General features: G+C 35.8%; 1 protein-coding gene across 5 annotated transcripts in view; it reads left to right on the top strand.

Moving 5' to 3' along the window:
• The window catches only part of Grip (Glutamate receptor interacting protein), a 278531-nt gene that overhangs the window by 251219 nt on the left and 14145 nt on the right, over positions 1 to 13167 (top strand). For all 5 annotated transcript variants that reach the window (XM_021326289.3, XM_021326288.3, XM_021326291.3 and 2 more), the window contains 3 exons: positions 8205 to 8414; positions 10781 to 11025; positions 11346 to 11638. In XM_021326289.3, coding sequence (XP_021181964.3) covers positions 8205 to 8414; positions 10781 to 11025; positions 11346 to 11638 — 748 coding nt within the window. The remainder of the gene's footprint in view (positions 1 to 8204; positions 8415 to 10780; positions 11026 to 11345; positions 11639 to 13167) is intronic.

Here is a 13167-nt window from a genome sequence, read left to right as displayed (position 1 = left end):
ATGTTAACCCATAATACTAAGCTATAACATGGTTGCCCAGCTTTGGCTGCATTTCAAACGGGACCGTTAAGCATGGAAGTGAGTCGTTGTAGCCACAAACTGCATGCTACGACAAATAAACTGCTGTCATATGCTGATGTTTTATCCGGTTAGAAATACTGATTTGGACTTTCTAATTTTATTGCTACCATTACAACAGTGTAAGGGGGATTTTATTAGAATCCCATTATGGTTGCTGAATGGTCTTCCCATTAAATTAGTGGAAGTTTATGGGGTGTATTTACATGGAAATGGTGTTGGTTTTGTGATGGAAAGTCTTTAGTGTTAGAGCAAATAATGTTGATAGATCTATTAGGAGTTAATGCCTTAACGCGTGGTATTTATGAGTGTGTGAGTCGATGATTGTGTGAGTATGAGTCACACTAACGTCGCACGTTTTTATAAGACAACTAGCTTTCGCCCGCGGTTCCACCCGCGTCCCGTAGCCGGATGGTGATTAAAACCTTCTCCCGGGTCTAAGTTACCTCCCCTCTAATTTTCAGCTAAATTTCATGTTATGTCGTGACAACGGAAAGCGGGTTTCATTTATATATATATATAAAGATTTCGGAATACAAGATGCCTAAAAGACTACCTATTAAAGATCATGTCATTACTGAGCATAAGTTCTTTTAGTTAATTCGGGGAAACGTTAAACATTACGTTGTTTCTGATGATGATTGCTTCAAGAAAGCTCTAGTGTTTAAATTTGTGTCCTCTTGTGCACAAAATTGTCAGCGTCATTTATTTAATTTTCAAGAAACAAAACGATACCGATAAACATATTCACCGAAAAACAAAACTACAATATTATTTATCTTACATCTACCTCTTACATGTGAGCACTTTTATGTAACTATCATGGCCTATCGTTCGTTAAGTTGGCTCGAGTCCAACAAATCTGTCACTACTTACGTGTTTTCAGGCGTCATTACACCTTGTAGTGCTGTTGTACGTACGTCTTCTTGAAACTGAATCTGTACCTGAATACGTGAAGTTTTTTTTGATTTTTATTAGTCGCTTCTGGAAACTAGTACTTAATATAAAAATATATGACTTGTGTCTACTGAGACACGGGTTTTCATGTAAGTTTTTTACCGAACAACTCGTTTCACCTTCTATGTCATTGATGATTGTTCTATTTCAATATTATCATCTCATAAAAAAAATATTTAACTTAACTGTATCGTTTAAAAACGTTGAAACAATCACCTACCCCACCACACTTATGCCCACTTAAAATTTCACAATTGCCCACTGTGCATAATTCGTTCGTTCGCATTCAGTACACGTTCCCATCGATAATGCTCCACTTAATGAAGGTTGATTGCACGTTTGTGTGCCACTAATATGGCAATATTAGCAATTTACGAAATTCCAAACGTTTTGTAGGTGTGAGGGCACGGATAAACTGATTTGTCAGCGCCAATTTATTGCTATCGAGTGTATTCGATCAAATTCGTTGCGAGAATCTGATTTTCTGTTCGGTTGATCGAATGATTTTGCCAGGTGGGGCAATTTTTTGGTTTGGAGATGGCTGTGGTTTTGATCGTTTGACCAGGGTTGAGCATTTAAACTATAGAGGTGTCCAGTCGAGCATTTGCCCAATATTGATGTACCTATGTTGATGGCTGGTTATGGTTTAGTTACAATTATATTTTTCCTTTATCAATGTTCTAAGCCGAGCAATTTGGCTAGCTGTGTATATGCGCGTAGACCGACGAAAAGAAGTAACAAAAATTCGCTCCTACTATTACTTAAAAAAATAACTACGAAAAAAGTGTTAAAGCGTGTCCACATTAACGTTAAAAATCTCTTGCTTTTAAGCTCCGAAAAAAAATATCTCGCAAAGAATATTAGTTAGAATAGCACTAGGCTGGGATTATGTTCAGAGCCGAAATGCGATAACTTTAAACCAAACCTGTAAGCGCCGTTTATAGCCGTTTAATTGGATTTTGGAGCTGAGCAAGAATTACTGTGCTGCCTTTTGGTACGTCGGCAAAATTCTACAAAAATAATAGCTTCATTTTGTAACAGTTTGGTGGAGGTTTAAGACTTTTTGGCTCTTTCTTGCTTGCTTTACAGTCTTAAATGGATTTTGTTTTTAAGACTGAAAATTAATATAGATACTTACCTTGTTAGCTTTATTAGGTAGGTACTGTAGGACCGGGAGATCACTCGCTTGCTCAAATGAAAAACTTGGTTCAAGATCACGATGTTTATTGTACGAGCTCGGGAGGTGGAGCGACAACTTCAATATAAAAAAAAAACTATTCTATTCTGATATCTTTAAATAATTGTCCGGCCAGGTATTCAAATATATTGAATTAAACCTTACGTCAAAAGAGTTTCTACCAACACTACAGTACTCCTATTTCTTTTAGAACTTTTTAATGCCTTCGAAGAAATCGGTAACTTCAGTGTTGGTAATACAAATAATGAGCTATATAATAAAATAATGAGCTTATTTTTCAACAGTTTATGAAACCTCACAGTGGATATTTAACATGGATTTAGGCACAGACTGCAAATTAAACTTAGTTCAGTTGTCAAGTAATCGTAAATCGAGAAAAAATATACACCTTGATAGTAGCCTGATCAACCAAAAGTTTGCAGTCTGCTTCGGATCGAAACCGATAAATTATTAAAAAAACAAAATACCCGACTGCACACTAAAAAAAGAGTAAAACAAGCCCCACAATAATATTGATCAATACAACTTTACTGAATATAATTTATAAATATTGATGGAAAGCATCGCAGGCGGGGACCAACAGAGGCTTATTTATAGTCATTTCGGTTGTGCACCATTTAGCAGAATTTTCGTTGGTGGCGGTCAAGGTGGTCCCCGCCTGCGATGCTTTCCATCAATATTTATAAATTATATTCAGTAAAGTTGTATTGATCAATATTATTGTGGGGCTTGTTTTACTTTTTTAGTGTGCAGTCGGGTATTTTGTTTTTAATAATAATTCTTTTATTTATAACTTTTAGCTGTTTTATTTAACGAAAATGTTGTAGATGTAGAAGACTATGTATATGTAAGTACCATTTTAAATTATTTCGACGACATTTGGCTTTAGATTACGAGTGATGTTACTCCGCAACATAAATTTACCGCCAATGCGACGTTCAAGACGATCAAGACGACGTTCATGCATTTGATCAAGACGACGTGATTGTATCGCCAAAAGAATCGCTTTTTGCTTGCTAACGCATGAGTTGCTTTGCGTTGACGCAGAATTAACATGTTCCCGTGGGAATTTTGAGAAAAAACGTATCCTATATTAATTACTCCCGTGATTGAAATGAATCTAATGATACCGCATACATATTTTTTAAAGGAAATTTAGAAAAATATCCCGTGGGACTTTTAGGATAAAATGTATCCTATGACACTCCCGTAATCAAGACAAATCTAACGATACCTCATACATCAAAATCCATCAAGCCGTTTAGGCTACAGGAGGTCACAAAGGAACAGACATACATACATCTAAATATATAAAACTCAAAGGTGACTGACTGACTGACATAGTGATCTATCAACGCACAGCTGAAACCACTGGACGGATCGGGCTGAAATTTGGCATGCAGGTAGATGTTATGACGTAGGCATCCGCTAAGAAAGGATTTTGATCAATTCTACCCCCAAGGGGATAAAATAGGGGATGAAAGTTTGTATGAAACTTTGTCAATTTTAAACCGATCGGACTGAGACTTTGCATGCATAAAGCTACTATGGCGTAGGCAACCCTTAAGAAAGGATTTTGATAAATTCCATCCCTAAGGGGATAAAATAGGGGATGAAAGTTTGTATACATCTTCTTAGATTTTATGAAGAAGTCCTGATGACGAATCAGAATTTTATGATGACGTTCGCTTAAATACGATTTTGATTAATTCAACCCCCACGGGTGATAAAATAATCTTCAATAAAGTCAACTACACAAGACGATATCCATGGTAAGACTGACAGACTTTCTGGCTTCTGATTAGTCGCAGCAGCTGCAGAAAATGTACAAATGACAGCTTTGTCAGACTCAAAGCATATAGACATAGATTATAGCTGTTTCCTGTGAAAATTACTTACGCACCATACGTAATAATTTTCCAAATTGGCTGACTAGATCCAAAGATATTCACAACGTCACAAACTTTACTTCTTTTGTTTAGATAAATGGTCACATCCACAACACATCAATGAATCTATGCGACTGCTAAGTGCTAATCCTAATTATACTGTCACGTGAAAGAATGCACCTACGGGATAAGTAGTATTTTGACTATTCTATATTGCCCACGCAGACGAAGTTGCGGGCAACAGCTAGTACTTACATACACTCGAAAAACATTACCCTCCTTCTTTGGCAGTCGGGTAAAAATACGCATATTTCATTTCATCAATAACCATAAAAAGTCGGAATCAAAAGAAACAAATTCTGTTCACCGTTCTGGTTCATACTTGTTTCCTGCATAACTGCGGAAATTATAATTTATAAAACTCAAAGGTGACTGACATAGTGATCTATCAACGCACAGCTGAAACCACTGGACGGATCGGGCTGAAATTTGGCATGCAGGTAGATGTTATGACGTAGGCATCCGCTAAGAAAGGATTTTGATCAATTCTACCCCCAAGGGGATAAAATAGGGGATGAAAGTTTGTATGAAACTTTGTCAATTTTAAACCGATCGGACTGAGACTTTGCATGCATAAAGCTACTATGGCGTAGGCAACCCTTAAGAAAGGATTTTGATAAATTCCATCCCTAAGGGGATAAAATAGGGGATGAAAGTTTGTATACATCTTCTTAGATTTTATGAAGAAGTCCTGATGACGAATCAGAATTTTATGATGACGTTCGCTTAAATACGATTTTGATTAATTCAACCCCCACGGGTGATAAAATAATCTTCAATAAAGTCAACTACACAAGACGATATCCATGGTAAGACTGACAGACTTTCTGGCTTCTGATTAGTCGCAGCAGCTGCAGAAAATGTACAAATGACAGCTTTGTCAGACTCAAAGCATATAGACATAGATTATAGCTGTTTCCTGTGAAAATTACTTACGCACCATACGTAATAATTTTCCAAATTGGCTGACTAGATCCAAAGATATTCACAACGTCACAAACTTTACTTCTTTTGTTTAGATAAATGGTCACATCCACAACACATCAATGAATCTATGCGACTGCTAAGTGCTAATCCTAATTATACTGTCACGTGAAAGAATGCACCTACGGGATAAGTAGTATTTTGACTATTCTATATTGCCCACGCAGACGAAGTTGCGGGCAACAGCTAGTACTTACATACACTCGAAAAACATTACCCTCCTTCTTTGGCAGTCGGGTAAAAATACGCATATTTCATTTCATCAATAACCATAAAAAGTCGGAATCAAAAGAAACAAATTCTGTTCACCGTTCTGGTTCATACTTGTTTCCTGCATAACTGCGGAAATTATAATTTATGTTCCACATATTTTGTACATACATACATACATACATATACATATTTATTATTGCTGTGGTTTGGTCCCTAGATAAATCTGTACGAAGTATTATTGGCTTTATCGAAGTACGTATTGTACAGGGTGATGCAATGTGAAATTGTTACTGATTCAATTATGAATGGTGGTATTGGTATTAAAGAGTTAATTATTTAAAAAATAATAAATTTTTAATAATGTTTTTGGATAATATAATATCCTACCTCTTTTGGTTAATGTACAAAAAAGTTTTGTCAATATCAGGAAGTTTTATGTAGTAGGTAAAAAGCATAAGTTTAATAGAAGTAGGGCAGACAGTTATTTTCGTAACAAAACGTAGGTAATACCGGTAGGTTTAGAAGTTAAGACCTCGTTAGCTTCAATAAAATAAATTCAACGTAAAATACGAGTATTTTATATATAGAAAGGTACTTAGTACACTTCCCCAATATATTTAATTACCTCGAAACTTCCACATTAAACACACAAATGAGGCCTTATAAGCGACGAAATTGGAATTCCGCCGAAGTTTATTAGGCCTTGAATATTGACGGTAAAACTCAAAGGCTTTCACTTATTTAGAAAGCCTATGTAAATATATTGAATTATTAGACATTTATAATATATTGTTGAAATAGAATTTCGTTATGGAGCTGAATGAAAATTACTGCGAGAGAGACCGAATATGCTAAGTATGTCCTAATTATGGCTATTGGGAATTTATTTGTTTGTTCTTGATGAGATGTTATACAGGATTGACTTATAATTTATAATTAAGAATTACTTGATCAAACTATGTCCAGCTTCCTACAAAAAACACATAACACAACCTCTACCCTTTAGTCGTGCCTTTTACCTTAAAAACTTTTCACTAAAAATAAACACAAGAAACAACTTACCACCGTGCATTAACTCTAAATGTTACCAAAATCCCTAAAGACCAAAAACCCGTTAAACCGTTACTTATTTACTTCTACAAACAAAGTTTTCGATATATTCAAATTCATAGCCCCTTTGGGCAAAGGTGATGTGATAAAAAATCGATAAATAGTTACATTTTAGTTTTATATCTTCGGGAATAAAACCTCCCTTGATGGGGGTACGACATTGAAACTGTCAAATCATCTGTTTGGTACACGAAAGGAATATTTCTTTTGAATTTTGTTTTTATTTTCATGTCTGTTAAAAGAGTTTTCTAAGAATTTTTGTTTTGTGGGTACCTAACCCTTTTTTGTTTTGCTTCAAGAGTAAAAATTGGTTTAACAGTTTCTGAGAATAGACTGAAATATAAAAGCATCACCCAACAGGCACAATATTTTAAATTTTGACATTACAAACAGACTTGATCGTTTTGACATTTGTGTTGCTTAGTGATGATTCAACGGAGCTAGCATGTTCTAGAATAGAAGCACTGATAAAAAATATCAACAAAACATACATTATCTGTAAAACTTCTTTATTTCAAAATTGCACACACGTGGACAAGTCTGTTCTACTTTTAAGATACAATCTATTCACAACGTCCACACTGTAACCTTTAAAAATATAATACCATCCAAAACACTAAAAAAGACCAACATAAAAAACAATACCGTACAAAATTGGATGCTCTAAAAGTTTGGACACTAAAAATGGCCGCGTTCGTAAAAACTAGGTATTTTACATCACACTACAGATAGATTAAGAGCCATCCGGCTCCCAGGCCTGATTTATTTTATAATGGCTTCCCTTGTAACTTATGTAAACTATGACATGTAATATATTTTTCCTGTAGGAAATCATACAAGAAATAGACTGTATTGACATAATAGATTGAGGATACAGCGAAACAATAAATAAATTGGATTAGGTTAAGTTGGTTTTATAAAAATGCTACCATCATACTTTGCAGCAGTCAATTAGTCATGCTCACTGTATGATACTAGATTCTGGCAGTGGTTTCATCCTTGTTCCTTAACAACTACTTCACGCAATTGGATAATAAAGTAGCCTGTAGTCTTCTTCAATAAACGGGCTAATTTAACACTGAAAGCATTTTATTCGATTGAAGAAAAAAAATTAAATCAGTGCCTGAGATTTAGCGAATTCAAGCAAGCAAACTCTTTGACTTTATAATATTTGCATAAACAGGTCTTACACCCAGCTCTTGGTCTACAAGCGGACTAAATGACCGCTCGTAGAAAATGCCATTTGATATTTACGAGCCATTCGGATCCTTTTATGAAGGTTCAAACAGCAAGACGTTTATGGCTCAGTTAGCACGCCAGCCCATACAGTAGCACTTCAAAGTTAGCATCATTGTTACACCGCTGTTGTGTTCGCCGTTTAAACACTTTTTGGGTGGGGTGTACTTGTGTTTAAGGTGATAAGGATTTTGTTTAACTTTTGATTTTTTATAATGATATTTACATACACTGTTATACCTGGGGTTGGATTCTAGTCTATTCGAATGCAGCTGAGTCGCTGGGACCCACCAATTTAACGTGCTTTCTAAAGGTGGTCAACCGTTTATGGACCGACCAAAACAAGTGTTGCTTAACTTTATGATAGCGGTGATTCAGGAACTCTATAGACAACACTTCAATCTGATTTTCACAACAGTATATTTCCTCTTGAATAATTGAATAACGTATAAATCTAATCCAAGTTCTCTTGTCCACAGGGCGTTCAGAACCAGGCATCGTACCTTCAATAGTGGGCTTCACAAAGGACTCGGTGGCCCACGAGTCGGACCGGCTGGCTCCCGGAGACAGGATCTGCAGCGTCAACGGCATATCAACAGCCAGGCTCACCAATGATGAAGTGCTTCGACTGCTGGACAATGTCGAGGAAAGGGCCTCGCTGGAGGTCGAATATTATATGCCTAATTATGGTAAGTTAACATCAACGAACATATAATTTGTATTTTTTCTAAATATAAAATATAATTAGGTATAGCATATTTTCTTATAAAAGTCTTCTACATTTTTTATATGTATTTGTGTGGGCTCGGGTGATATTCTTATACTTTCAAGGATGGTTGATGCCTACCAGGTTTTGATTACAAAAGTATACATACAGTATTTTAATGTCACAATCTAAACACCGAAAATAATAGCAATTTGATCGAAAATCAACAGCGAAATAATCTCAAACCATTTACCACTAAATTCAAAGACATACATCATTACTCTATTGTGTTTCAAACTAAGATCTGCAAGTATTTATCTAGAACAGTACCTATTACGTAGATATTGCTTGAAATACAAAGGGGCTATGTGAGACGTCCTCTAAGGAGGTCAATGGAGTTCCATTGACTATGGAGATTTTACTCAAAGGGAGACTATTCTGATGAACGATGTTATGATCTGGTTACATAATCTTTTGCGGAACATAATCTTATTATGATAGTTTTTCAATGTTGGTACAATCAGGCTTAGGTTCATGTTGATAGATAGGTATTACTTGTCAATTTACGACATACATCTTTTAAGTAAAGATAGCACCTTTATAAAATCATCCACGGATGTATGTATCCAATTTTGGACTGGTGCAGTACTTACTGTACAATATCCTTACTAATATTCAAACGCGAAAATAATGTAGTCTGTCTGTCGGTCTGTCTCAAGAAACACCTAAGCTACTGAACTGATTTGAATGAAATATGGCAAAGAGATAGTTTAAAGCCTGAGGAAGGACTAAGATACTTTTTATCCACCTGCGAGAATTGCGAGGAATGACTAGTTTTTATAACATGTGAATTCTCCGTCAAAAACCAGCACTGATTGTCCCTCTAAATGAAGCTTTAGATACCATACATCATGTTGTACAAGACAGAAGCACAATTCATTTTGTTACTGACACACCTCTTTCAGTTACCCTAGTCATTAATCCTACTGAGCCAACTCAGAGGGCAAGATAATTTTAGAGTTTATCTATTTTGTTCTTGTACAGGCTAATATTGATTTTGACAAAACGATTTGAAATTCGAGAGGACGAGCAGTTCCTTAGAATCGCGCGATCATTCAATGAAATAAACACACAAACTCTTTGGCTTTATAATATTAGTATATTATAGATGTTATAGATAACCTCTTAGTGTTGATATTGAAGCACCGCACCGTAATCTTTGTAGGAATATTTTCGTGTAACTGTACCTAGCAGAAAGGAAGTTCCCTTCGCACACACAGTTCAATTTAGAATAAAATAACCTCTCAAACATAAAATAACCAAGACAGTGAGCGTCACTTCAATGTTAACTCAAAAGCATCTACTTCTCGTGATTAAAATAAAACCAACATCCTAAGAAAATCTATAATTAGCGCCACCTGTCGGATTGAGCAAGAACTTCCGATGCGCTGTCGGATGCACAGAAATAGCTGAAGGATCAACTCTTGGATCGCCTTTGATTTTGTTTCTAGTATTCTTATTTGTCATGTCATTTAGTGTGACAAATAAGATTGCTGTGGATTCTTTGAATCTGTATGTTACTGTCATGCTTCTGTTTTTGGGCATACTTGAAATAGGGTCTTCTATTTGACTCAATAACTTGAAGGCACTTATCTAACTCAATATCTTACCGATGAAGTGTAAAAAGTAACTGCATTATGTAGTGCTGATATTTACTTCACTTACTCGAGTTCTCTGTATATAATAACTTACTCCTATAAAAGTAAACACAAAAACAACATTATAAAAAGAAAGAAAAACATTCTTGCATCGCCATATTCCCATAGGAGAGAACTCAGTTAAAACTACTAAACGAATTATATAGCCGCAACTTTTTATTTATTTTTATACCCCGAACTAGCCCATCCCGGTTGGTTTAGTTTCCATTAGATTTTAGTGCAAAACACCATTTGTTATTCACAAATCCATTTGTTGCATAATATATATTGCGTCGTTGGTCTAGCAGTTGCATAGTGCGATTGCTGTTCATGAGGTCTCGGGTTCGATCTGTTTGGGCTAAAATCATTACTTGATTTTAAGAAACTTTCACAAAGCATTCAGAACCTGGAAGTTGGTACCTAATTGTTACACCCGTAGGTACATCGAAGAGCACGTAAATATTGGATTGCCGTCCCATAGGAATATAAAAGTGATGGAATAAGGTTAAGCGCTCTTATGTCTGCATGAATGCTTCTGCACTATAATTTATGTTTATCCTGCGCAGCTGCCTGATCTCCCGAGAGAGAACAGTTGCCTTCAGTAACAATCGTCTGGACACATTTATAATTATTATATTTTATCTTGTTTTAGCTTCACAAAATTCCCTGTACATTACAACGAAGTTAGCAGAAGTTCCTGTGGAAAAAATCAACGGGTCCCTTGGTATTACCATTCGTGGTGGTCTACCGGAGAACTCTGCTCCAAGTGCTGATCTGGTGCTGAACAGCCGGTCTTTGGATGCGCAGCCGTTGGTGGTGACCCATGTCAGGCCTGGTGGGGCTGCGTATAACACTTCTAGGATAAAACCTGGGGATAGACTGTTGAAGGTTGATCACGTGAGTATGGATTGTGAAATTATTTTGTAGATATATAAAGATTTTCACAAATGACAATAATAAAGTGAAACAGTTTCTTCTTCACACTGCTAATGATGACGGTTTTAAAATTGTATCAGCCATATTGCTATAGTAAAATTTTTTAGGGTCTCACTGACACCCACAATGATAAGTCTGACTTTATCTGTATTCAACTAATTTTGTAGAACGCTGAACACAATTTCGCAGCCATAATAAACCCCTTGTCATTGATAGGGTTAAATGTCATTACTGACCTGATCTTTTCTAATTCTAGAAATTAATTATGTGTTCTTCTTCAGGTATCCCTAACCAACAAAACGCTATCAGAAGTCCACAACATACTGCAAAACTGTCCTCAAGTAACTAGCCTCACGATAGAATACGACGTTTCCATAATGGAGTCAGTCAAGTTGGCCACAGGACCCCTCCTCATAGAGATAGAGAGACCTTGCAACGAAGACTTGGGGCTGTTCCTGACTAACCAGAGGTGTTCTGACGATGTCTACAGTTCCGGGTCTGATACTTACCAAAGAGTTGGGACGTGTAACGCTATTTATATCGATAGTATTTTGCCTGCTAGTATTAGTGACAGGTGAGTGATATTTATGTATTTTGCCTTTCTGATTATAAATTAACTTCTGTTGTTATTCCTAGCGGACCCGTTTATAAAGGAACTTAGTCTGAGTAAGCTGTAGTTTACTTGCTGTGACTTCTAGCTTCTGTCTGATCGTACCATGCACAAATTCGTGATCAATGCATGAGAAAAAACAAACAAATCAAAATTAGCGTATTTTCTGTCTAGCTCATCTAACTATAAAAATCATAGTTCAAACATGTTCAAATAAAACTAAAATGACCAAGAAAAGATAAGCCATGATAGTAAAAAAAAAAAACTATATTTCTGCTAGGATTTGGCTCTAAAAATACTAGTTTAACTTGAACAACTATAATACCATCTACCATCTGCCAGAAGTCACATAATCACTCAAGTCTACATAAAGCCTCGCTCCACTGCATAATTAGCGACGAGCGATAAATGATGAGCTATCGATATTTAAATTGGTTACAAGATACCGGCTTAGCCTAGTTCCAGCTCACTGCACTTTGATGCGCGGGGAAAAATTATACTGAGATGTCATTTTATGTGAATATTAAATAAGTTATTATTGAAGCTTTTCATGTATTATATTTTCATGACCGATATTTTCAGGGAGTATGGCAAGAGATAAATAAATCAGGTTTCATATACTTTAGGATCTTTTTGGGTAACTGGGTTGAGGAGGTCAGATAGGCAATCGCTCCTTGTAAAACACTGGTGCTCAGCTGCATCCGGTTAAACTGGAAGCCGACCGCAACACTGTTGCGAAAGGGCTAGGCAAGTGATGATGCTGTCAGAAAAATGATGCTCACTTTAGCTTAAAAGCCTTTTTACACAAAAATCGTATCCGTACACGTTCCCCTTTTACAAACATGGTTCACTAAATTTAAAAATAATATCATGAATCTTCATACGTCATTCCTCAGCCCTTCGGTCCTAAGGGATGTTTGACCCTTGTCAACGTTCGATGTCTGTAGGGGTCAATGCCCAATTTTATTTTTAAAGGTTTATTGATTCGATAAGGTGTTCTCGGATCATGCTCATCGAGAAGAATCTTGTTGGAGAATGAAAAGTGATTTTTATGCTACTCATGAAAACACATTGTTATTGTTACTAATAAGTAAATAAAAAAAGTAAAAATACTCAGTCACTTTGTAACACAGTAACATAAATAGTCTAAGCAGATTTAGACAGCTAGACTTACTTAGATAGATTATGCGAATATGCGTATTATTTTGTAGCATAAGAGTAAAATGGGTAAACATAACTAATTTCCCTATAAAACTGGATAAATGAAATATCTTTTTTCCCTATTTTTCCGTGTCACAAAATTAATAATTATTTTAAACTTCAAGCACAATAATTAAGTCGATCCCCGTATCAATTCTTAAAGCCGAATGAAAATTCCAATTCCCAATTCTCCGGTGCGATTATTTTAATCAATTAGTGAGAAAGAAAAATTAATTACATTCCATTAGTCGCTCGGAGAAAAATGTTAGCTATCCCTGATACGAGTGTTGGGC

The sequence above is a fragment of the Helicoverpa armigera genome, chromosome 4 (assembly GCF_030705265.1).
Source record: "Helicoverpa armigera isolate CAAS_96S chromosome 4, ASM3070526v1, whole genome shotgun sequence".
Classification (NCBI taxonomy): Eukaryota; Metazoa; Arthropoda; class Insecta; order Lepidoptera; family Noctuidae; genus Helicoverpa; species Helicoverpa armigera.
The sequence above is the reverse complement of the archived record's forward strand: the minus strand, read 5'-3'. Positions and strand labels throughout refer to the sequence as shown.